This window comes from Oryza glaberrima, chromosome 10 (genome assembly GCF_000147395.1).
Source record: "Oryza glaberrima chromosome 10, OglaRS2, whole genome shotgun sequence".
Taxonomy (NCBI): Eukaryota; Viridiplantae; Streptophyta; class Magnoliopsida; order Poales; family Poaceae; genus Oryza; species Oryza glaberrima.
In genome coordinates, this window is record NC_068335.1 from 1,232,834 (window position 1) to 1,259,425 (window position 26,592).

Here is a 26,592-nt window from a genome sequence, read left to right on the forward strand (position 1 = left end):
GCGTCGCCTCCCGCTCGGGCGACTCGGGCGGCGACCCAAGCCACCGCCGCCGCCGTTCTTCCCTCCTCCCCTCTGCCTCGCCGCCGCCTGAGCAAACGGCTGGCAAAGCCGACAGCTTGCTAGGATGGCGGCGGCGGCCACCCTAGATCTGGCGCGGGCGGATCTGAGGGTGGAGGCCGGCCGGAGTTGTGCCGTCATCGAGGCCGGAGGCGTGCAGGGTGCGCGGGCGACGCCGGCAGGTGGACGTGGTGGCGACAGGCGGCGCAAGGGCGCGGGGTTGGCGGCGGCAGGCGGAGACGGGAGGTGACGCGGCGGGGTGTGGGCCGCGGTGGTGAAGGCGGCGGCGACGGAGCCTGCGACCTCGGGCATCACCGGATCCGCGTCGGCCATCGCCGGATCTGGAGCCAGGTGCAGGAGAGGAGGCGGGTGGCGGCGGGGATGCAGTGGCGGCGGCAGGTGGCGGGGATGCTGGCGAGGGTGGCGGGGATGCAGGCGCGGCTCTGGTGGTGGTGGCGCGTGGAGGATCGTGGAGGCGAGGCCGGCGGTGTGGAGGCCGGTGCAGCCCGTGGAGATGCGGTCGGCGGCATGGCGTGGAGGCCGGTGCGGCGCGTGGAGCGTGGAGGCCGGTTCGGCGGCGTGGAATCGGGTCCAGCACGTGGAGCATGGAGGCCGGCTCGGCAGCGTGGAGATGCTGCCGACAGTGGGAGGCCGGTTCGGCACGTAGAGGCGCGGCCGGCAGCGTGGAGGCTAGCGACGGCGCATGGATGTGCGGCTGGCGGTGCTGGTGCTGCGACGGAGGCGGTTGCGAGAGGCCCTTGTTGGCGCGGTGGCAGCCTCCAGCTGCGCCCACCGGCGTCTTGGCGGCGCTGCAGCGGGCGCTTGTGGCGACGGTTACTAGCCAAGCTTCGACGACTGATCCCTTGGCTGCCTTGGCCGGTTCTGGTCAGTGCAGCAGAGGAGTGTGGGTGATGGCAGGTTGCGTCGAGGGTTGACTGCTTGTGAGACGTCGTGGACTATTGTGTGGCCATCGATGTGGGGGTACTTGTGTGGGTAATGTGCAGACGCTGGCGAAAGCCTTGCCGTGCCTTTGGCCGGTTCGATGACGATGACGGCGTTGGCGCCGTTTCCCTTCTTGAAGGCGTTATCATGGCGCTCTCCCATTTGCCCCACAAATCTCCAGGTGAAAACCTTGCTCCGGTTCAGACGAGCGGCGGCGGCGTTACGCGTCGTGTCCTCCTTGGGGGCGTCGCTTCGGGGAAGTTTCTTTACATCGATGACTATTGATGCTCTCTTCGATTCAAAAGCTTTCTTTCCTTGGTGTTCGGCGAGGCCTAAGCCTCTTGGGTCCGCTTCGTTCTGTGGTGGACGACACACTCTTCGGTTGTTTCTACGAATTAAGTCGGAGCTGCTCGTTGTTGGGGTGCAGCGACGCTTGGCAACGATGACGTGTTGTAGTCTCTTCCAAAAAGTTGGTGCTGGCCATGTGAAGGAAGTGGCTCTTTGGTGGCTTGGCTGATGTCCATTGTGGATGTCGGAGCTGCTTTCACTTTGGTGACTTTTGTGGCTTCAGTGTCGCTGCGGTGGTGAAGTCGGCACTGCTGGGTCGCTTGGGCGGCTAGCTCGGCAACGATAACACCTCTTCTGTGATGTCGGGGCTGTTATGCCGCTTTTGTTAATTGTGTAGTTAGGTCCCATGCTCTCTTCTGTCTGTTGGGTTTCAGCCGGTTCCCCATAATTAACCGTGCAGCTGTATGGTTTTCGGGCCCGGTTTCCCTTATAAACCGGGTCATTGTCTCTTGTCTGTACAGTTTCTCCCTCTCTTAATATAAAACCAGCATTGTTGGCTTAGGTTTTAAAAAAAAACTACGAATCTGGACAGACTAGGATATGTCCCATCCGGTCCTAGATTGCTATATTCTGGGACGGAGGGAGTACATATGTATTTTGTTTTGAGGTACTAAGGAGTATAAGTAAGAAGCAGTTGGTGAGAAGTTAACGGTTGAGAATAAAAGGCTTAAAAATATTGTCAAATTTTAGATTGGATAGGATGCCAGTTAATATAGGTGATAATTGAAAAGGATCATTTATACTGAGAAAAATATCACGAGACATGCGAGTATTGCCTGGCCAGCTAGCTAGATTGGGGCTTAGAGCTCTAGATTCTCACGTACTGCACATTACAACACTGCATGTCTGAGATTCTGAGTCATACTAGCGTGTAAATCCCAATGAAATCAATTCACTGAATTTGTCGCATTTCTAGCCTTCTTTATTTTCCTTTAAGTAAAGTACACGGCCGGTCCTTAAAGTTGGAGCGGGGTGTCATTTAGATTCATAATCTAGGAAAATCGTCATTAGGGTCCATAATCTTGTATAAGTGAATCATTTAGGTCCAAAGCGCCTCTGGCCGGGCTGACTGCCTTACGTGGCCGTCCACGGTGGCAGCATTTTTGCATTCTAGCCCCCCCCCCCCCCCCCCCCCCCCCCCGCGCGCGCATCTTGGCTCTCCCATTCCCGATCCAACCATTCTCCCCCAACTACTCCGAGGAAGGGCGACGATTAGGGCAGAGTCGGCGATTGGGGTCAGGGTGACTGGAGACGTGTTCTGGACGACGCGTTGGGCCGCCAACCGATTGGGCGCCATCATCGGAGGCGTCGGAGGCGCGAGATGGACCTCACCTTGTGAGATGAAGGTGCACCTGCACCTGTTTATAGTGAGTGTCGTCGTCATCTTTTAATCCCTTTCATTTGGCAAGTTTAATCTGTGATTGAGAGGTTTGGAAGTTTGTTTCTTCGAGAAATTTGGGACTTTTGGTCAGTGGCAGTTTTTTCTAGGGTTTCATCTAGCATGCAATTAGTTGATTTTGTGCTGGTAAAGGTGTGCTTTTTAGCAATTGTGATGTAATGTTGGGTTTAGGGTGTGTTTGGTTTACGGTCAAGGCTGGATAGAATATGGCGGTCCATATTTTGTTGGATATGGCGATCCAACTTTTTGTTTGGTTGGGTGAATATGATGATACAGTTTTTTGTTTGGTTGTAGGGATGAAGGTGGATTTGATGATCCAAATTTTTGTTTGGTTGGAGGGAGTAGGGTGAATGAGTAGGTGTGGTCACCTCTCACTTAGAGAGGGTGAGTATACCCCATCAAATTTATATATACTACGAATCACAAATTCCCCAACAAATCACAAATTATATATATACTACAAATCCACATAGAGAAAAAAAGAAAAAGAAAATGAGAAAAAAGAAAAAAAAGAAAAGAAGGCCTCGCACCCCGTCGCTGCCGAGCTCGCCTCTCGCTCCGGTTGACCTCGCCTTCCGCCGCCGCAGCTCTTGCATCTCGCGTCGCCGCCGACCTCCCATCCCGCTACTGCCCGGACCTCGCCTCCCGCCGCCGCCGCAGTCGCATCTCACGCCGCCGCCGACCTCGCCTCCCGCTGCCGCCGCACTCGCATCTTGCGCCGCCGCCGCCGACCTCGCCCCTCCCCGCCGCCGCCGCAACCTTGCCTTCCACCGCTGCGTTCGCATCTCGCGTCGCCGCCGACCTCGCCCCTCCCCGCCACCACCGCTGACCTCACCTTCCGCTTCCGCTGCAGTCGCCGCTGACCTCGCCTTCCGCCGCCACCGCTCTTGCCTCTCAACCCATGGCTGGCGCTGACACACGGTGAGGGGGTGAAGCGACCCGCCTCGGGCGCTCGCCCTGCTCGCTCGGGTGCTCGGGCGGCTGCATCCGGGCAAATCACTCGAATCCCCCCATCCGACATCTGAGAGGTGTATTCCTCTTCGGGCCGCCCTATCCCACTTCCGCCCACCAACCAAACAGGCACAAAAAAATAGGCCGCCATCTCCTATCCACCCAAAACCTCCCATCCAAACACACCCTTAGTATGTTGTCTCATCCCGAATTTGTGCACTATATTATATCAACTAAACCAGCCGACACAAATTTGGGATGAGACAACATACTAAACCCAACATTACATCACAATTGCTAAAAAAAACACACCTTTACCAGCACAAAATCAACTAATTGCATGCTAGATGAAACCCTAGAAAAAAAACTGCCATTGACCAAAATTCTTGAAGAAACAAACTTCCAAACCTCAATCACATATTAAACTTGCCAAATGAAAGGTATTAAAAGATGACGACGACACTCACTATAAACAGGCGTAGGTGCACCTTCATCTCACAAGGTCAGGTCCATCTTGCACCTCCGACGCCTCCGATGACAGCGCCCGCGCCGCCGAGAACACGTCTCCGGCCACCCTGACCCCGATCGCCGACTCCGCCCTAATCGCCGCCCTTCCTCGGAGTAGTTGGGGGGGAGAATGGTTGGATCGGGAATGGGGGAGCCAAGATGCGGGGGCGGGGGGGGGGGGGGCTAAAATGCAAAAATGCTACCACCGTGGACGGCCACGTAAGCAGGTCAGTCCGGTCAGAGGTGCTTTGGACCTAAATGATTCACTTATACAAGATCGTGGATCCTAATGATGATTTTCCTAGATCATGGACCTAAGTGACACCCCATTCCAACTTTAAGGACTGGCGGTGTACTTTACACTTTTCCTTTTTCTCCATTGAAACATATGCATGGCTAAACGTACCATACTCCCCCCCCCCCCCCGGTCTCTCTCCCCCCTTTGAAGCAAGATATGTAAGTACACGTTATTTCTTCTTTTTTTTAACATAAAACTTTACAAGTCTCGTGCAATATATATACAAATATTTTATCTATTTTCAAATGGTTGTCATCATATATACGTGTCTCGTACGCTTGAAACTTTGATAACTCTATTTTAAAATATAGTTATACTTAAAATTCAATTTTATCTCAAACTATTTACGGCTGTAAAAGATTAATTTTCTTTTCTGTTACTTTCCTATCCTACCCCTATCAACCTATATCACACCCTCCGTTTGAAACCGTTTAAGATGAAAATGTTTAACTTGATTTTCATCACGTTTTTCAAACTTTAAACGGTTTATTTTGTGCAAAATTTTTCTATATAGAAGTTTCTTTAAAATATCAAATAAATCCATTTTAAGTTTGAAATAATTAAAACTCGATCTTACGTGCATGTACTTAATTTTGATATTCATCAATTTCAATCAATCTCACAATATTTATATAAAAATTATAAAAATATTCTATCATAAAATATGTTGCACCACAAGTACTACAAATTAAATACAGTCAACTTTTTTTTGTTGTAATCTAACCATTTTAAAGCTATTGATGGTTAAAATTGAAAACATAATAGGCTGCCTAATTAATAAGCCAAAGCTAAAACCAAAATTTAAATTTTCAAACTTAATTTTGAAGTTAATTTTAACATATTTTCAACACAATTTTTTATATTAAATTTTAAGTTGCTAAGTGTTGAATAGTCCCACATTGGTTGTGGAAGGGCAAGGGACCTACTTCTTCATTCCCAAATTGATCATCATGTAATAGAATCCAAAATTTCTCAAATTGATCGTCATATAACTGCATAGACACCGTATTCATCGGAATACAATTAATGCTGTATGGGAGAATGTGTGCATGCTAGGGTGTAATTGGCATTGGGTTTTAATCGATGCATGCATTGTGGGAGAATGTGTGCATGGTGTCTTGGTTGATGTGATTTAAATTATCCTTGGTCTTGGTGCATAAACTTATATGGTGATCAATTTGGGAGTGAGGGAGTAATAGTATATAAGTGAGGGAGCCCCTCACCTCATTGGCTAACTTTTAGGGTGGGAAATGCTCTTTATGATCCCACACTAAGAATATACTCCCTCTATACTGGTAAAAAATGACGTTTAGGACAGAATTTAGCATACCAAGAAGTGATTAATTATGGGTATTTTTCCCTGTCTGCCCCTATTAAATACGGTTGCGCGTAGCATTCAATACGAGAAACACACTTTACTCAAGTGGCTAGTGCGCCGAGGCTGGATTCCGCAGGACCCAGGTACGAATCCTGGTGGGGGCAAGCTGGTTGCTTGGTTTTGCATGGCACTGTTTTGGGCGGGCTTAGATACTTGGTTGGCTGCATGGCGCTCGTGCAGGTGCGTTTAGGCGCGTTTTTTTGTTTCGCTTTTTTAGTTTGGGTTCACTGCCGCGCGTGATGCTGAAATATTTTTGCCTGGCGCTCGTTACCGCTATTCACGCGTGTATGCCGTGGTAATTTTTTTGCGCGCGCGTGCTGAGAATGCCGACGCTTGGGTTACTGCTTGCCCGTATTTATACGCTAACTTGCTTTCACGTTTGGAGTACTGAGCCATCTCCTAGTTCTAGCTAGCTTCCTCTCACTATTGCAGTACACATGGCCGAAGATGGCGATGGCGAGTTTGCCTTTGATCTGAACGAGCCTCCGTTGGAGCACGGCAACGGTACTTTTCTTCTCTGTTTGACAGGATTTTTCTTCTCTCGTGCATGTTTGTACGGCAACTGTGCTATCTCTTCTTCTCTATCGTTTCGCATATCATTGTTTTCCTTTTTTTTTTACAGGTTTTGATTTGAACTTGCCACTAAATGAATTTGGTGTAGTCGATTTCGATTATGTACAACACCTCGCTGGTAAGCCAACTTGCTTTTTGATACAATTAGATTTTGCTAGAACATGCCATGGCTATTTGTACTATCAATGAACTTGATTTTCTTCCTTTTGCTAGAACATGTCGTGGCTCCCGTTGAAGTAAACCATCGAAGGAAAGACATGACCGAAGAAGTGAGAAAACAAGTTTATCAAGCTTTGTTGGCTAGAAGCAAGAATGGGAAACTAGGCAAGAAAGATACAAGAGTTGTTGCAGATCAGTTTGGTCTACACATTCGTGCAGTTCAGCGCCTGTGGAAGCGAGGTAAAATACCACTTGCAAATTTCATTCCGGTTGACCTTGGCAGTCGAAAGAAGGGTAGAGTTGGTCGTAAGACAATACCTGTTGATTTGGAACAATTGCGTAACATTCCTATCAAGGATAGAATGACCATAGAAGATGTGTGTAGTAAATTAAACATGAGCAAATGGAGGATACAAAGGTATTTGAAAAAAGGTTTGCTTAGGCGCCACTCTAGTAGCATCAAACCATATCTCACCGAAGCTAACAAGAAGTCTAGGTTAAAGTGGTGTGTTGACATGATTAGGAGGGGTTTGCTTGTTGATCCAAGGTTTAAGGATTTTTTTTGACTTTGTGTTCATCGATGAAAAATGGTTCTACCTCCATAAAAAATCTGAAAAATATTATTTGTTGCCCGAAGAAGATGATCCCCATCGGACTTGTAAGAACAAGAATTATATCCCTAGGCTCATGTTCTTGTGTGTTTGTGCTCGGCCAAGGTTTAGGGATGGGAATTGCATTTTTGATGGTAAGATTGGTTGTTTTCCACTTGTTACTTATGAACCGGCTAGAAGAGGTAATGAGAGAACCGGCCGTATCCATGGAGACTTGGTTATGAAGCCCATAACTTCGATCACAAGAGACGTGATTAGAGATTTCATGATCAACAAAGTGTTGCCTGCCATTAGAGCCAAACAGCCAAGAGAAGATGCGGGCAAACCAATCTTCATTCAACAGGATAATGCACCTTCCCATTTAAAATTGGATGATCTGTTGTTTTGTGAGGCTGGTAAGCAAGAAGGATTTGATATTCGCCTAATTTTTCAACCACCCAATTCTCCGGATTTCAACATTCTTGACTTGGGTTTTTTTTTTTTTGAGCTATTCAAGCAATTCAATACAAGAAGAATGCGAAAACAGTAGAGGCACTAATTCCAACGGTTCAGGAGGTAAATTGATCGAAATGTTCACACATTTTTCATCTTCTTTAACATGCAATATTCTCATTGATTCATTTCTTGCACACCTGTTTTGTAGGCATTCATGGAGTATTCTCCACACAAAGCAAACCGAATGTTTCTAACACTTGAAAGTGTTTTGATGGAAGCTATGAAGGTGAAAGGAAGCAACAACTTCAAGATTCCTCACATGAAAAAAAGGAACATTAGAAAGAGAAGATCGGCTATCAACTTCTATGCATTGTCAACCATCTTTGCTAGATGAAGCCGAGGCTACTCTTGCTGCATCAAACATTTAGAATGAAGCTAGCTAGTTAGCTTATGCACTCAATTAATAGAGACATCATTGTAATGCGATTAGTTGTGTTATCTTACCGTTGCTTTGGCATCATCCTTTCCGGCAGTGAGCTCATGTTCGCGCTTCTCGTCGAGCATCTTGAGCACGTGTGTAGGTAACTCGATACTATTGCCATGCATCACAACATTGTCTAGATCGGGAATGAAAAGCTCGCAGTCGAACTCGTCGAGGCCGTAAATCATGGCACCGATTATGTATTCCGCGTGGACGAGACCGCAGCGAGAGCACGGCCACAGTGACGAGTGCGCACGATTCCATGCTTGGCGGTCCTCATGGACGAGATGCAGCGAGCGCATAGAAAAGCGCCCGGCGGCAAGGAATCTGGCACCATCTCCGAGTCCGGCGGAAAAGAGTCCGGCACCATCTCCGAGTTCGGCGCCATCTCTGCGTCTGGCAGAACAACTCCGACGAGGCGAAGTCCGGTGGAAGCAACATCTCCGAGTCCGGCAACACCTCCGACAAGACCAGTGCTACCTCCATCTTCGAATCTGGCACCACCTCCATGGCTTTGCGAGCGTGAGCGCGAGCGGCGTCGGCGAGCGTGAGTGTGAGCGGCGAGCTGCAGGTGCGGCGAGCGTCGTGCGGCTTAAGAATAGAAACGAGGTGAGCGGGCGCAACGAGCGGCGCGACGGCGGCAGCGAGCGCGACGAGAGCGGGGCCGGCGAGCACGATGAAAGCGGCGGTGGTGGCGAGTGCGACGAGAGCAGCGGCGGCGAGCGTGACAAGAGCGCGGCCGGCGAGCGCGACGCAAGCGGCAGCGGCGGCGAGGTTGAGCGGCGTGCTGCATGCCTGCATGCGACGCTTAAGGAATTAAACGAGGCGAGCGCGGGCGTGCTGCGGATTAATTGCGGGAGCGGCTATCGAATAGACGAGGGTAATTCCGTCCACATAGCCTGCTGCGGTTCAGAACGTCGTTTAAATCGCAAACGAGGTTATGGCTAGAACGACGTTTTTTTTCTATACGGAGGGAGTATATATAAAAATATTACATACAAATTATTTTTTTTCTCTAATAAACCGTTTTGACTTATTAGAGAATGTGGACTACCGATGGAGGTGAATAAGATACACTAAGTGATATGTGCTACAAAGGCGAGGGGAGTAATAAATTGGGATCTATCTAATTAACTACTCCTAGTTAGGAGTAGCATGTTTGAGTGACTGTTGATAAAAAGGTTTGTAAGAAATCTTAATTACGTGTACCATTTTCTTTAGTGCATTGAAACCTGATGAAAATTAAGAAGTGCAGGTACTGACTACTGACAGGCCGGAAGGCCAGATCGAGCAGCATTCATTGCACTCTCTTCATTGGGCCATATATACGATGGAGAACCCCAACATATTGGGCCTTTTGGCCCACAACGATCATGTATGCAGGTTCTATCCTTTAGTTCTAGGAAAAAGTACACCGAAGGTCCCTCAACTTATCATCAAGTTACAAAATCGTCTCTCAATCACAACATCCCTCAACTTAACAAAAACCGTTTATTTTAGGACATCCTCAACTTAACAAAAACCGTTTATTTTAGGTCGTTTGGTGGTTTTCACCCCGGTTTTATCTAACGTGGCGGCTGAGTTATCGTGGGACCTACCTGTAAGATGCCACCTCATCACCTCTCTCTTATTTCCCCTCTTCGATCTTTCTCGCTCTCTCTCTTTACTCAGGCCGGCGACGGGCGGCGCTGTGGGGAGGAGGCCGCCGTGGGGAGAGGAGGAGGTACGGCGGCCGGCGGAGGAAACACCGCCGTCCGCATCCTCGTTGCCCCGTCGTGGCACAGCGCCGCCGGACTCGTCCTGGAGGCTGTGCGCGAGGTGTAGAGACCGTAGAAGTCGGCGGTGCGCGGGCTGGCGATGGCGACGCACCAAGCAGCCGTACGGCGTCGTCTGAGCGAGCTCGAATGGCGCCTCCTCCTCCTCCGCCGCCGTCGACGTCATGGGTGATCATGAGCCGGGAGGTGTACGCGTCGGCGACGGCGAGATTTGTTCTCCAACTCGAAAGCAGCGATATGTGACTTCACTCATGCAGTACTTTTTCAAAGGGATGGTTGACTCATGTAGTCATGTTGCCTATTGATCCATATGAGAAGGGCTGTGTCTACAACAAAATCAAGAAATCATCCTAGTTAAAATTCTATTGAAGCACAATTTTGTATGTTGATCTAGTAATTTTCATGGCTTTGCACTACTATCTGCTCTGACGAAAGAAAAATAATTAAGAGAGAGTTAGGGGAAATACACGAAGTAATCAGATTGAACAGTCGATGCAATCAGATGCAGCCACTAGATTACCGACAAGATAGATAATCTGCTCCAGAGCGCCTCATCGAGCCGAAGCGGCTCGCATCTGATGGCGCCCTCCAACCGGAGTTCGTCCTCCAACCGGCCACGCCGCCACCTTGTTAGGCTCGCTATTGACGACGGAACAGCCAGTACCGCGAACCTCAGTTGCGCCATGATTTGGGAACCGACACCGAGGCGGCGGCAGGCGGAGAGGGCCGGCAAGGCGGTGGCGCACGAAACCCGCGGCACGGAGCGGGGTGGGGCGCCCGCGGACGACGACGACGACGGCGGCGACAGGTTCGAGGAGGAGGAGGACGCGCGCAGCTCCTCCATTGCCGCAGCGACCTCCGACCGCCGCCGACGCAGCTCGTAGCGCCCGCGGTCAAAGCGACGCCGGAGCTCCTCCACCGCCGCCCGCTTCCCCCCGCCTCCTCCTTCCTCGCGACGACGGCGTCGTTCGTCGACGCTATGGTAGACATGAGCCGGCTTCGTGCGGTGCCGCTCCGCCTCGCCGTCGCCCCACTCTGCCCGCCGCCGTGCTCGATCTCCCCCGTGCTCCCGCCGCCGCATCGCCGGCCGGCCGTCGGACCTCCTCGTCCCGCGACCTCCTCCCCACCGCCGGCCTGCTGCCGGCCAGGGAGATGAGTGTGAGAAAGGGAGAGGAGGGGAAGGAAAGAACCCGACGACGTGGCGCACTGACATTTGGAGCCCACGTGGGTCCCATGCTGACTCACCTGCCACGTCAGACAAAACTGGAGTCAGAACCACCAAAGGATGTAAAGCGAACGATTTTATAAGTTAAGGGATGTTATATATCTGGTTTTTTTTGTTGGAGGACGATTTTATAATTCGATGACAAGTTGAGGGACCTTCGGTGCACTTTTCCCTTAGTTCTATAATTAGACTGTTTCCTTAAGTCAATGATCCTAGCTTTACCTTCATTGTTTTTCCCGTGCAAGATTTCGAAGCCACTAAACAACGTGTTTTGTGAAAAACGAATTATAAGAAAATTGCTTTAAAAATCATATTTATTAATTTTAAAGTTTTTTTAATGTTCAATCAAAATTTATCAGCCAAATAAATATATAAATGATGATTTTACCTATTCTCTCCATCCTAAAATATAGCCAAGCTTTATCCTTCAATATGGTTATACAGGACATGGTCAAATAAACTTAGTTATCTTCTATGGATGGGTGGTGTATAAACCCGGACTAATTAGGACTATAATAAACCAATAGACAGTAGGGTAGCGTGTATAATTTAGCAGTAAAAATAATCTTTTATAAAATACTACCCCTACTAAGTTATTATATTTGAGACAAAAATCTTTATCCACGCTACCTCTACTATCCATTGGTTTATTATATTTGAGTAAGTAGGGACGGCAGCGGTGGCAGATCCGGCAGACGAAAGGGCGATGGTGGCCTCGGTGATAGCGATAGTGAAGGCGACGACGACGACGAGCAGTGGCAGATGGGATTTTTGGAATTTTTTTCGTGATTTTTATTTTCGTGTGCGGACAATATAAGCATCCGCATGGAAAAAATAGTAATTTTTCAGACACTTTTGGGTAGACGGGTGACCAAACCGCACGGAAAAAATAGATTTTGACCGCATAAAAATAACTTTTTGTAGTAGTGAATTTTGTACCTAATCTCTAGAATCTAGCCAACACAAAAATTCATACAAAACTATCCTCGATTAGGTTGTGATTGGTTAAGCTATGGCTAATAAGCAATGACAAATTTTTTTTGCATTGTTCATGGTATAAAAAAACCAATGCTGCAAAGTAGATTACGATAAAAAAAACCCAAAACAACTAAGATTAACTTTAAATTTTAAATTTTAGTTGTGGCTGATAAAACATCAAACAAACTATGAGAGATATTAATGGAACATAATAATTGCAGTACGTTACCATATACTCCCTCCATACTTATAAAGGAAGTCGTTTTGGACAGCGACACGGTCTTCAAAACACAACTTTGACTTCTTATTTCTATAAAAATATTTATTGCAAAGTGATATATGCATACTTTTATGAAAGTATTTTTCAAGACAGATCTATTCATATAATTTTTACATTTTCAAACTCAACAACTTGAGAGTTATTTATGATTTATATTCCTAAGGTTTGATTTAAGCATGGTCCTAAACGACTTCCTTTACGAGTACGGAGGGGTATATAGGCATCATATTTGAGGCTCCGAACAAATTGGCGGCAATTGTACAAGATAATAGTCGGTACAAGTCGGGTATATTATACGTCAATCAATAGGCGCTATATCACTACCTTGACAAAATCACCTAGTCTCTCCGTACAGAGACGAGAGAAGGATAATGACATGTCCATGTTGCTTAGGGATGCAAAGCTGGTTAATATATCCTCCCTCCGTATTTTAATGTATGACGCCGTTAACTTTTTAATCAACATTTAACCATTCGTCTTATTTATTTTTTATGTAAATATAAAAATACTTATGTCATACTTAAATAATATTTAATCATAAATAAAGTCACAATAAAATAAATGATAATTACATAAGTTTTTTGAATAAGACGAAAGTCCAAACGTTTATCAAAAAGTCAACGGCGTTATATATTAAAATACGGAGGGAGTACTAAACTTTCACAACAACGCATCAGTTTTATCTACTATAGGCTGATCTTCCCTACTTTAGTTAGTTGCCTCCGATGATATGGGCGCGTCCGGCTTTGTTGAAATCAAGATTCAAGACCCATTTGATAGTGATCCCTTCGTAATTTTCATTCTTACGAAATCGGGAAAAGCACTAACATGTTAACATGTCACCATTAGTCTTATTAACATGAAGTCAGCTTCTGATTTCGCTCATACAATAAAGTCGCAATCAACAACAAATCTAGAAAAATGTATCAAAGGAGGATAAGTAGAGGTACATCTTAAATTCCTGCTAAATTATAATCACATATAGTTAAATAGTAATGATATTTTTCAAAACAGATAAACTAAGATTATGTTTGAGAGAAGAGGATGGAAAAGATTGAGAAGATACATAACTCGAGATAAGCCATTAGCGTATGATTAATTAAGTATTGATTATTTTAAATTTGAAAAATAAATTAAAACTCCCTCCGTCCCACAATATAAGGGATTTTAAGTTTTTTATTGTAACGTTTGACCACTCGTCTTATTCAATTTTTTTTTACAAATATAAAAAAGTAAAGTTGTGCTTAAAGTACTGTAGATAATAAAATAAGTCACAAATAAAATAAATAATAATTTCAAAAAATTTTGAATAAGACGAGTGGTCAATCGTTACAAGCAAAAACTCAAAATCACTTATATTATGCGACGGGGGAGTATAACTTTTGGAAGTAACATTCTTATAACTTTTTATTAAAAACACATCATGTATTAGTTCGAAAAACGTGGAATTTTCTCACTTTATCTTTCCCACTTGAACACTGCCTTATAATGGCACATAGTATCGAATTAACCAACAAACTTACCAATGGCTATATTTCTATACGTGCAAAAAAGAGAAATTACATAAAGTTGTGTAGATTTTTTTTACGGTGTTATAAAGGCAGTGGGGCCCACCATTTGGCTGCTGCAACTGCTGTGGTACCAAATAACGTTGGATTCCCCATCCATCCCTCCTAAATTCCCAACCCCATCCATCCCATAGTTTTACTCCCCTCCTCCCTGCCACCCCATGCGTGCGTGTCCCCACATGCCTACTCACGGACAACCAGGCCCCACCTAAGACAGGCCCCACACGCCAGTGACTGAGACACCCTCTGCTCCTCCCCGACGGCTTGGCCCCACCAGCCAGCGACTAAATCGGGTCCCACACGCAACGCAGCGAGACGTCCCCGTCATCCGTAAATCTAAAATCGCCCGGTAATAACTCGCGTGGGGCCCACATGTCGGCGACGGGGTATCAGGATCCCCGTCGCTGTACATAAACCCATTTCAAACTCCTAGTCTTCTCCACCACCGCCATTGCTGCTAGCTTCGCGACCTCGCCATCAATGGCGTCCTCACCTCCCGCTCCGCCGCCCCCGCCGCCGCCGCCTGACCCTCCCTCGGCGCAGCCGCCGGCGGAGACGGCGTGGGCACGCGCGCTCCGCAAGCTGCTTCCCGCGGGCGCGCCGGTCCCGGACGAGGAGCAGCTGGACTACTCCTTCGTCTCCGTCGACGTGGCCGGCCCCGCCGCGGAACGACGCCCGCCGCCACGCTCCTCCGCGGACGGCCCGCCGCTGCCACCCCTCGCGCGCCACCGCCGCCGCATCTCCCGCCTCCTCCGCCCGTCGCCGCCTCGTCGCCGCCACTCACCTCCTCCTCCTCCTCCTCTTCAGTGCGAGCCCTCGCCGCCTTCTTCCTCCCCGGACGCCACGTCCCCGGCGTCCTCCCCTCCGCGTTGCTCCTCCTCGTCACCCCCTGCTCCTCCTCCTCCTCCGCCGCCGCCGGAGGCGCCATTGAACCAGGGAAGCAAGCGGCGGGGGGCGTGCGCGAGGTGCGGGAAGGGGGGAATCGGGGTGGGGATACTCGGGGAGAGGGAGGAGTGCCTGGCATGCGGGGCGCGGTACTGCGCCGGGTGCGTGCTCCGGGCGATGGGGTCCATGCCGGAGGGCCGCAAGTGCGTCGGCTGCATCGGCCGCCCCGTGGCGGACGCGCGGCGGCGGGCGAGGCTGGGGAAGGGGTCGCGGCTTCTCGCGCGGCTGCTCGCGCCGGCGGAGGTGCGCCAGGTGATGCGCACCGAGCGCGGGTGCGCCGCGAACCAGGTGCGGCCGGGCGAGATCCTCGTCAACGGCCGCGGCCTCTCGCAGGGGGAGCTGGATCTGCTGCTCGGCTGCGCCGTGCCGCCGGAGCGCCTCGCCGCTGGCCGCTACTGGTACGACAAGGACTCTGGGCTCTGGGGCAAGGTAAGAGCTGGCTGCAATGGCATTCTCTAGTCTACAGCTACATTTTGCATTTCTCATTCTAATCTATTAGTAGAATCAGATGTTGAATACATGAATTTTTAGGGAAAATGCTGAAGCGTAGGAATGTGGTGTGAATAGAAAAAGTAGTGTTTATTTTTGTTCTCTTTTAGAAAAGTCTCCTGTATATGGTTTGTTTTTGTTCATAATCAGATAGTCTTTGGAGGCTTGCTACCTAGCTGCATTATATTGGTTTTCTTCTTCTGCCACATTTGACTAAGTCAAACGACAATATCTAACAATGACATTTTTTTAATCTGGAGTCACAACTATAATTGTTATGGACACCAAGCATTACTACAGAATCTTTAGCCATTATTCTAATTCAGAAACTCAACTGTGCTTTTTTTTAAAAGAATGAAAGAACGGATGTATGTTTTGTTTAGTAATTCTTTTATTAGACAGGTGTGTTCGACGTCTTCAAGTGTTTCCATTAATGGAGAAGCAAATAATCAACGTTTGCTCCTAAGAGCAATAATGTTTCACTAGCATATGGTGTTATCCTTCATATCTCCGTGAATGGTTACATTGTCCTGCAACTTCCTCATGTTCAACTTAGCAGTATCTGGTTATATATTTAACGGAACATCTGGTATCAGGAAGGCGAGAGGCCAGATAGGATTGTTAGTTCAAAGCTGAGCATTGGTGGGAAACTACAAACAGATGCTAGCAATGGCACTACACAGGTGTTCATAAATGGGCGGGAGATCACAAAGACCGAACTTAGGATGCTTAAGGTAATATTTGGGTAGAGTCAAGCCCATGTGCTCTCTGATCCATTCTACACGGTAGCTTTGATGAGAACATAGAGGTTGCTCCACTCTTTTATTTAAACTAGGAAGGTAGCCCGACAAAATTTTTTTTGGCCAATAGTTTAATCTTTGATTTTCCTTGGTAAGTTTTGTCTGTATGCATTTGGTTTATCTCAGGAATTCCCCTGAGAGGTTGATACAGGAGCCTGATAACACATTTCTCTTGGTGATATATTAGCATATTTTTTATTGTTGCCTTGGTGGGTGATTGATGCTACTATATATAGCATTTGGGATAAGGATTGTGAATCTAAAATAACGTACAGCTTTCTATTGGACTTTGTTTCCATTTTAAATTGTACTGCATACAAACCCATCTATTTCATTGTTATGTTCTACTCTTCTACTGGACAGAGTTTTAAAGTTTGATCTCACATTAGTATGTATGCTTAGCGGATTAATCCTTTTCCTGCTGTTGAATCTAAAAGGGCAACTTAACTTTTTAGGGGATCATTCATCACCTCTTCAAGATCTTGATCAGAGTTTTTACTGGCTTTTCCTTCAGTTGGCCAATGTACAGTGCCCACGAAATACTCATTTCTGGTTGTATGATGATGGCTCGTACGAGGAGGAGGGCCAGAACATAATAAAAGGAAATATTTGGCAAAAGGTATATCTGTTTTCTGAAAAATTTTCTGGTTGGAGATATGTATGTAAATCAGCTGAGTAATATGTTGCATTTACTTTGGTCAGCCAGGCATCAACCCGTCTTATTGCTACCCTTTTCTCACTGCCAATCCCCCGTGGTTTGAAAGAAGATACTACTTTGTACTCAAGTAGGTTTGTTCCAGAATACCTTGAGCAGAAAAAAGTTCAGAAACTTTTATTGGTTGGACTAGAAGGCTCTGGATCCAGCACAATCTTTAAGCAGGTGTTTGTTTTTACTTGCCTATATTTACCATGTCTATTGCCAATTGTATTAGTTTTGCCATATTATTGCTCAGAGAACATAGCTTAGAACAAAGCATTTTTATGTGAAATTTTATTCAAAAAGCATTAAGATGGGATGATGATAATGTCTATTCCCTTGCTAATGTGCAAATGTGAGAGCTTTGGTTGTCAAGTACATTATGTTATTGGTAGTTTTGGATTTTACATATGCTCAGAAGTATTAATCCTCAAGTTTTAAGGGACTTTTAGTTGTAATGGACAATCTTTCTTTAGGTTTGACTTTCTAGTACTGAGACCATCATCTGAATGAAATTGTTTGAATTCCAGAATTACTTGTAAGCTTCCCCAAAAGCATATCTCTAAATTTCTCAATGGATAGTGGTCAAGTTCTACGTCCAACTAATATTTACAGTAAATATGTCTTATCTTGTCTTAGATGAAGAACGGGCTAATCCTATATGTGGCTTTGTGTATGTACTTCCTTTTGTAGGCAAAATTCTTGTATGGAACTGAATTCTCCCCAGAAGAAATACTTAATTTGAAGCTCATGATACAAAGCAATGTTTACAAATACCTCAGCACATTGCTTGAATGGCGGGAGTGCTTTGAGGACGAGGCTTTGGAGGAAGAAAAAGAGCTTGGCATGAGTAATCACAAGGGAGATGGTAACGATTTGGCTCAGTTTTGCTGTGAATTCATTTTGCCATATGTTCATTTCTTTAGTTATGCAACAGATATCACATGCATAAAATTCTTCTTCACTTAATAAAATTCGAAAGACATCAGAAATGCTGAACCGACTTTTCAGGGAATATACTATGAAGTGCCATTTTCTTTGACTTTTCTGTTTTTACCGGTTACCACAAAGGGTACTCTTTGATTTCTATAGAAAAAACACGATATTCAAATTGTTATTAGCTTTTCAAGGCATATTTACCTGAAAAACTGCAGCAAACTTTTCATTACTTATTGACTAGTATGTAATGCCCTGTTAGATATATTGGACCACCAAATTGTCTAGACACATCAATTTCTGTAAACTGATGCTGGACTGGGTTAGAGATTTTGAGGCCATGAAAACTTGCTCTTGTTTTATGAAACAGTGGGCCATGTTGGTTGTACTGGCTATTTATTACTTAATAAAATAAAGAGTGACAACATTATTGTTCTTCTATTCCTGTGCATGTTGCCAAATGTTTTTTGAAATTCAGAAAATGTTACTGAATGTGAACTTCCAACAGGGGAACCGAAGGCAGTGCAGAGCACGTCATCTTTGTATTCACTAAATCAAAGATTGATGCACTTTGCTAATTGGTTGCTGGAGATAGTTGCCCTGGGTAACCTTGATGCCTTTTTTCCTGCTGCAACTCGCGAGTATGCACCTATCGTTGAAGAGGTTTGGAAAGATCCAGCTATTCAAGCCACATATAAAAGGAAAAATGAGTTGCACTTTCTTCCTGATGTCGCCAGTTATTTTCTTGATAGGGTAAGATTGATTTTATGATATGCTACTGTTGTCCACTTTTTCGGTGCTCAACATTTTATAACTGACATTGTTCATATCAACAGTTTGTTACTATCTTCTTTGTGTGAATTTACATTTCTGTCTCTTTAACACATGCCATTCTTCATTGCGTAAGCACTCGACTACTTGTAACTATCACAAATAGATGTGCTCCTAACACAAGAGCCAGATTAGTTTTAGTTTTCCAACTAAACTATAGCCCTGATTTTCTTTTTCTTCATTGACCACCTAACCATTCATGTTGTTTAAACTGTTTTGTTGACCTGAGTAACAATAACGTATTTTCTGCTGAATTATTCATAATTCCTGATAAAACATTATCTTTTTTTACTTAACTACAATCTAGCTGCTCTCTAAAATATATAAATTACATGTTGGCTTAATGTATTGAAGGAAAAAGAGAAGATATCTAGCGTCCCTCCAATTTATGATGTGCATACAGATTATGATTATATGGATGTTTCTTGATTGTAAATGGTGTCTAACTATTACAGATCATCTGATTTTGGTCTTGCTAGATAAGCTTGAATGGAGTTCTCTCTGCTTTTGAGCTTATCGTTAGTGATTAGGGAGCAATTGCTTAAGTTGCATCCAGCCTTGTAATAAGAAATGCTTTGGTCCTATAATAAACATGCACAATTTTCTTTGTTGCTTCTGTAATCGGCTCTAACCAACGCTCTTCTGTCACAACTCACAATTCAATATTATTTCTTTAGTTGCAAATTTATCAAGGCAGGAGATTGTAGTCAACTGCCCTGACTGGATTTTTTGCATATGTTTGCAGGTGGTTGAAATATCCAGCAATGAATATGAACCAACCGAGACAGATATCTTGTATGCAGAGGGTGTAAACCAATGGAATGGCCTCTCTACACTTGAATTCTCGCTTGATGACCGAGGTCCCCTCTCTGACTCATACGCTGACAAAGCTGGCAATCCAGCCATACAAACAAAGTAAGATTTTTCAGACTATCTGATCGATCGATCATTGCATTAACCAAGTCCAGCAAATCTGAATGGTAGTTCATGGATGTGAACCGCATTTCTGTTACATCTCTGCACTTCTGCAGGTATCAACTGATCCGCATGAACTCCAAGGGGCTAACTGGAGGCTTCAAGTGCCTCGGGATGCTGGAGGACATCCGTGCCATAATCTTCTGCATCTCGCTTGCGGACTACGACCAAACATGGGTGCAGAGCTCAGGAGAACCCTGCAACAAGATGATCGTCAGCCGGGATTTGTTTGAGGATGTGATCAGGCACCCTTCCTTTGAGGACACCCCCTGTGTACTCCTCCTCAACAAGTACGACGCCTTCGAGGAGAAGATCAGTAGGGTGCCACTGACAGTGTGCGAGTGGTTCGCTGACTTCAGCCCCGTCAGGCCTCACCACACCAGCCAGACATCGCTGGCCAGCCACGCCTACTACTACGTCGCCGTGAAGTTTAAGGACCTCTACTCCTCCGTCGCTGATGGCCGGAAGCTGTTTGTGTTCCAGACGAAGGCGCTGGAGCGGCGAACCGTCGACGACGCCTTCAGGTACATCCGGGAGGTGCTGAGATGGGATGACGTGAAGAACAGCGATGCCGGCTATTGCAGCGCTGACGAGTCCTCGTACAGTGTGGACATGACGACCTCTCCATCCTAATCGCTGTTTATCAGTTACCATCTGGTGAGATGTTTTGCTGTGGTTAGAAGATATTGGAGGTATTTATACCTCTTTACTTGATTACTTCTAGTATCTCCAATCACCATAAAACATCTCTGCATCAATAGTAGTTGCGTTTAGGGGCCTAGTCTTTTCATGTTTGCCTTGTAGTAGATATGTTTTCTTGAAATATTTGCACCCTTTTGTTGAACCTGCTGTAGTTTTCTGTTTAATTAGTAGCCTTATTCTTCCTGTAAGTAAATAGAGGAGTAATCTCCTGCGTATAACGACACCGTTTCTATCTGTTAGCGTTGTTCTCCCTATAAATGGAGAGGATGAATTTTATTTTGCATTCTATATTTCTATCTCGTTTGTGTTTGTGCTTGTGCTTATTCTTGATGCAAAGTCATCAATGTGAAAAAAAGGTAAAGTGTTTTACTTAATTTGTCTGGAACGCAAGTCTTGCTGATTTCACTTTTGTTCACTTTAGAGATTTGTTTCCCCAAGATATGCTTAGGACATAATACAAGCAGCTGCAAAGTACACCCTTACTACATTTATAAATTGATGAAAGCCACACATAGATCAGAACAATCTGTGTACCTGACAAAGTCCTTGTTGGAGCTTACTCGTATGTACAAACATGTACATTTATCATGTTAATGTTGCCTGTTCAGATGAAATAACTGTGATGTTTTGTCCCTTTTTCTCTGAGAGGAAAATGAATGAAAACAACTATACTCTAATTTGAAATTTGGGAAAAGAAAAGGACATCGCCTTCTATCTTACTTCAATGTTTAGTAACATAGGTACTGATGTAAGTATAAACCATTACTTGTAATAATCTCTGTTAGTCGCGTGGGTTAATCCTGTCCGCCTCCCACGCGCGAAGCCACGCCGCCACGTCGCCGGCGGCGAGCGTCCGCGCCGCCGCGTACACACCGTCGCTGTCACGATGGCGACGCCAGTAGCGGCGCCGCTCGACCGCGTGAGCGATGTGGCATCCTACCACGACGGCGCCGACGAAGACGGCCATGCCGCTCAACGCCGCCGCCGTGTGGCTGATGGCCGGCGCCTCCGCCGGCGGGAGGGGCGCCACGGCCACCTCCTCCGTCATCGCCACCAGCAAGTCCGTCACCGTGATCCCACCGGTGACGGTCACGAGAGCTCGTCGCCGGCCGCCGCTCGCACGGCGGCGCGGGCAGCCACGCCGGCGACCCTGCCCACCACAGCCTGCATCTACGTATGTACTATGAGTACAAGATGGAGACGTATGTGACATTGGGGGTGACCGTATGCATGTATGCATATGTTGCTGACTTAAAACTTGGCCACGACTATGATCTTGTAATTTGTAAACATGGAAATATTATTACACAATGGTAATATATTTGTTCCTAATTTACGTGAGACATTATATTGTTGTGCAAGTCACAGGATTGTGCAAAGATGCATGAAGGACGAGACTACACAGCTAGTGGTAGCTGGTTTGTCTAAACCAGCTACCACTCCATCTATAAAAGACACCATCCACCTATACTTCAAATACAATTTTCTCTTAAACTACTCATCCAATCTACGATCCGATTATATTGTCGTGTTCGTAATAATTAAATCTTTACAACAAGATATCGCATGATTATATTTTGATGAAAAATCACAAATTACTTTTATGATATGTCTAAATTACTTTTAGATTTCACTAAATTACTTCTTAGATATACAAAAGTAAATTCAGTAAAAGCTTAAAAGTAATTTACATATATTATAGAAGTAACTTATAAAAAAAGAAAGTAACTTTAATTAATACCTTTTTTTATTGAACAAGTTATCATATATATAATTATCATATATATAAGTTATTTTTTGATTTGATTAAAATACTTCCTATACATTTGTAATGCTATGAGGTGATTAGTTTTATTATTGTTTTTAGTTAATTCCATAATTTGTGCTGATTAATTTAATTTCTAAATAGAGTCATGTTTTTATCTCTAAAACGGATTTACTTCAAATGACATGCCAAAGTTACATTCATTTTGTTCTAAGTTACTTCTATAATATATGTAAATTACTTTTAGGCTTTACTGAATTTACTTTTGTATGTCTAAAAAGTAACATAGTGAAATCTAAAAGTAATTTAGACATATCATAAAAGTAATTTGTGATTTTTCATCAAAATATAATCATGTGAGATCTTGTTGTAAAGATTTAATTGTTACGAACACAACGGTGTAATCGGATTATAGATCGGATAAGTAATTTAAGAGAAAATTTCATAAGAAGAAAAAAATATGCATAACCTAATAGCAAAAACTACTCGCATGCATGTGTGTAACGGTACTAGTACTTCTCACGTAACTGTCCGTGTCGCTTGTTAAGTCTAAATCGAGATGCATCTCGAAATAGATTTTGCAAGTACATAATGGGCATGCATGGTCCATAATAAAATGGTATTTTTAGAAGCAACTAATTAATGACAAGCCTATTTTTGCTCTTTATTTCCTTTCCCGGCTGATAAATCTATGTTCTCTTGAACTTTGAACTGTAAGAGACTATGCATTATATGGGTTCGTTAGGGCATGTATAACAACAGTCAACAATTAATACAAACTCTTAGTCATTAATAAGTTTATTGACATGGAAGAGTGAGAGGGGAAAGTAGATCGGAACATCAATATATATCAAGGGTTAACATCGACTCTTAACATTTATAAAAAGGAAACTTTACTACATGAGAAAGGTGAAAATGAAACAAATGTCATAAAAAAGATCGATATTTTAGTACATTTAATCCTATAATACTATACCAGTGCTCCCCACTTAATGTAGTTAACAGGATTTTCCTAGCTTGAGGTTAAGCCACGTCACTTCAAATTTCAATGGCTTTGATCTGTAGTTCCTTTGTACTATTCTCTAGATGACCACGGCCCAGTTTTATGCATAGGAGAACCCAATTCACTACCAAGCCCACACTGTTGCCATCCCCAGTTACAAAAGGAAACCCCCACGCTCATTCGCCCTCCTCCCAACGCTAGGAGCACCGCAAGGAAGCACGACACCGTCAGGGCTGCTAGCTTCCCTTCCTCGCTTCCACCCAATCTTTCGCTAATTCGTTTCACCTTCCTCCTGTTACGAAAATAGATGCACAATGAAGATACAAATTTCACATAGAAAACCCTTGTAGGAAAAAACCACGGATGCCGACCGGCAATGATCACTATAGATGGGTTGATTATAAACGTAGGGGAATAATAATGGGAACATCACCCCTTCGATCCCGTACGGCTTACAAGAGTATATATAAGGAATAAAAGAAAGACACTTAATAGAAACTTCTACTAGAAAACTAATCCGAATATATTGTGGGCCCAAAATTAGAATCACATATTTAACAATTCCTTCCATCTCCCTCGAGTGAAACCAATGGCGCATGGCTGCCTCCTCCACTTCTCCAAACGGAAGGAGCATTTAACTCGACGCTCCTCCACTTTATCTTCTTTTAACCCCCTCACTCGATGCCACTCTTCTCTCACCTCTATCATCGGCTTTATTGCCGAGTTAAGATAATGGAGTACTTCAAGGACCTTGAGTCCTTGACCTATCTCTCTCCAATGTTCGTCTGCGGCATCGCCATGCATCATGGATCCCAATCTTGCCTTTTTCTTCTTGCTCATGGGTGGCTAATGTAAGATCAATTATATTATTTTGTAAAATACTGCACCATGTAATCACCAGGCTGGTCATGGCCTACGGCATATTTGATCTTAGATATGCACCAAATGTTTCAGTTATCCAGTAAGAAAGTGGTAAGAAGAACGGTATTTTTGGTTGATGATATGATGCGCTTTGCTGGTACGTTCATATGGGTGGTAATTGCTGCTTTTAGCACAATTTTATATCTCTGCACAATTGTTTTTCTCATAATATCTGAATGTATTTATTTAATTTAAGGGGCAAATGTCTTTATAGTATGCAGATTTCTGACCAGATCGTACCCAAGATATGATAGAGATCTAACATTCTTATATTCATGTCCTTGAGACAAGTTGTTGCAACGAGTGAATCATTTTCTGCTCTATGGACATTTGCTCAAATCCTTCTTATTTGTCTCTCTGCTGTGCATATATAGCTCATGTTACTGCCTTGCTTCCAAGATATTGGGTTCAAATGTAAGATAACACTAATAGGTATCTGTTGTTCCAACCATGCATAATCTCAATCTGTTTAACTAATGCAGACTCTGTTTGCTTTTATAATGGTCATTTTATACCTCATATGTTTACGGACCATTAATTAGGTTCACATAAGTAAAGCTCTGAGTTGATTACTGCTATTATTGTTTTTATTATTTTTAGTTAATTTCATAATTTATGCTGATTAAATTTAATTTTTGTCCCTATAACGGATTTATATCTAATGTTGTAATAACTTACTTTCATTTTGTGCTAATTTACTTTTATGATTTATATAAATTACTTTCTGACTTTATTGAATTTACTTTCATAAATATATTTACTTAAAAATCTTCTCAACACTTTGCTTGTGAATTTATTCCATATAGTTTCTTACATCAACTCAGTCGTAATGTAATTATTTGTAATACTATATAGAGTTACTTCTATTGCATATCTAAGTTACTTCCATAATTTAAATAAATTACTTTTGGATCAATGAAATGTTTGAATATATTCAACATGGGTCTCGTTTTGTCACATATTTTGAGTAGAATACAATGATGCAAATCAATCTTAAAACTAATATGTGATTCAAAATATATAAAATATATAAGTCATCACTAAAGAGATTAAAAAAGACACACATCATTAACTAAGGGAGAATTATATACGGGATGAGGTGGTCTCCGGTTAGGACGAGTAACCCACTACCCTTATTAATTACTGAGACTATCACTCGCACGTATTAGTACAAGTCAAATAATATCTCTCAGACATGTGGCAGCTTGACCGTACGTCGCCGGCCGCCTCAAGCCTGCACGTCGCCGGCGGCGAGCGCTCGCTTTGTCGGAAGCTTATCGTAGTACGTGGCTGTCGGCTCCGGGTCCGGCGAGAGGTCCTCCTCCGTCATGGTGATGTAGAGCAGGATGTCGGAGAGCGTGATCCCGCCGGTGACGGAGCCGACGGCGAGGCGGCGGCCGAAGCGCACGGCGGCGCGGGTGGCCAAGGCGGCGCAGACCGTGGCGGCGGCGCGCAGCATGCAAGGGGACGTCGCCACCGCGCGCATCATCATGACTACTTATTAACTATAGCTAGCTAGCTAGTACTCCCTCCGTCTACTTTTGATAGTCATATTTCATCTTGACACACAGACTAATAATAAGTGATTTTATTTATCATCCATTTAAACATGCTACTAGTCATTCCTCGTAAACAAGCGATTCATTAATATTTATATTTCTCGATGTCCATGCAACTAATCTTGTATGGAAGAATGGAGAGTCATGCATTAAATCCGAGAAAGTCATTAAGATGATAGGTTGTTGGATTGAAATATGCCTATCAAAAATAGATTTTTCAGATTTAGAAATATGACTATCAAAAGTAGATGGAGGGAGTATTATCTAAAAAAATTAATTAGCTAGCTAAAAAGATCACTTGAGACTTGAGACTTGAGTCGATGGATCGATCGATGGGGGAGAAGATGACGATGCCGCCGGTTTTGATAACTCGACAGAGGCCGTCGATCGATCGGAGTGTGCAAAAACCTACTCGACTCGGTTCGTAATTAATTACCGAAAGCTAATCGATCTCTTTCCTCGTAAAAACACGCCGATTTAATTTTGACTCGGAAAACATGTCGGAGTACCGGTTAATAATAATTCAATCATTTTATACTTTTATTTTTATCAAAATTTGGTTGTGTTTTTTAAATAGAAAGCAAAACCCTGATCCACAGTCGATGAAGATGGAAGTATATGCTAGCGACTTAAGGGCTCCTTTGGAACATACAAAAAATAAATTCCAGTGGGGCCATTTGGAACGAGGATAATTTACCTGGTATAACGTGAAATAGGTTGTTTTGAAATGAAAAATTGCCTGGTGTCTGTATCTTGACACGAGATTGTATTCGCTCGCAGCATGGAGAATATTTTCTTAAAGCACTTGGATGCTGAAAGTTGAACTCTGCTCGATTGTTTATCATAATACTCCCTCCGTTTCGAAATGTTTGACACCGTTGACTTTTTAGCACATGTTTGACTATTCGTCTTATTAAAAACTTTTTTGAAATATGTAAAATTATGTCTACATAAAAATATATTTAACAATGAATCAAATGATAGGAAAAGAATTAATAATTACT

The 26,592-nt window shown here is 44.3% G+C and overlaps 2 protein-coding genes and 1 pseudogene across 4 annotated transcripts; 2 read left to right on the forward strand and 1 right to left on the reverse strand.

The window, feature by feature from the left end:
* The first annotated feature begins 8,337 nt into the window (after window positions 1-8,337).
* Window positions 8,338-8,665, forward strand: LOC127752431 (uncharacterized; annotated as a pseudogene).
* A 700-nt stretch (window positions 8,666-9,365) lies between these two features.
* LOC127752430 (uncharacterized) lies at window positions 9,366-11,127 on the reverse strand. 3 transcript variants are annotated; one of them, XR_008012361.1, is made up of 2 exons: window positions 10,382-10,559; window positions 9,366-10,234 (listed from the first exon to the last, which is right to left on the reverse strand). XR_008012361.1 is itself a non-coding variant. In XM_052277774.1 (2 exons), exons 1-2 carry the CDS (start codon window positions 11,125-11,127, stop codon window positions 10,196-10,198), a joined length of 738 nt encoding a protein of 245 aa, XP_052133734.1. In that variant the 3' UTR covers window positions 9,373-10,195. The 3 variants fall into 3 exon arrangements, 1 of the variants encoding a protein (XP_052133734.1); XR_008012360.1 differs by having other exon boundaries at window positions 9,366-10,240; XM_052277774.1 differs by having other exon boundaries at window positions 9,373-10,240; window positions 10,435-11,127.
* Window positions 11,128-14,406: 3,279 nt separating this feature from the next.
* Window positions 14,407-21,274, forward strand: LOC127752425 (extra-large guanine nucleotide-binding protein 3-like). The gene is made up of 8 exons (XM_052277769.1): window positions 14,407-15,339; window positions 15,996-16,133; window positions 16,714-16,818; window positions 16,906-17,079; window positions 17,590-17,764; window positions 18,341-18,585; window positions 19,409-19,578; window positions 19,695-21,274. Exons 1-8 carry the CDS (start codon window positions 14,446-14,448, stop codon window positions 20,269-20,271), a joined length of 2,478 nt encoding a protein of 825 aa, XP_052133729.1. The 5' UTR covers window positions 14,407-14,445; the 3' UTR covers window positions 20,272-21,274.
* Window positions 21,275-26,592: the final 5,318 nt, after the last annotated feature.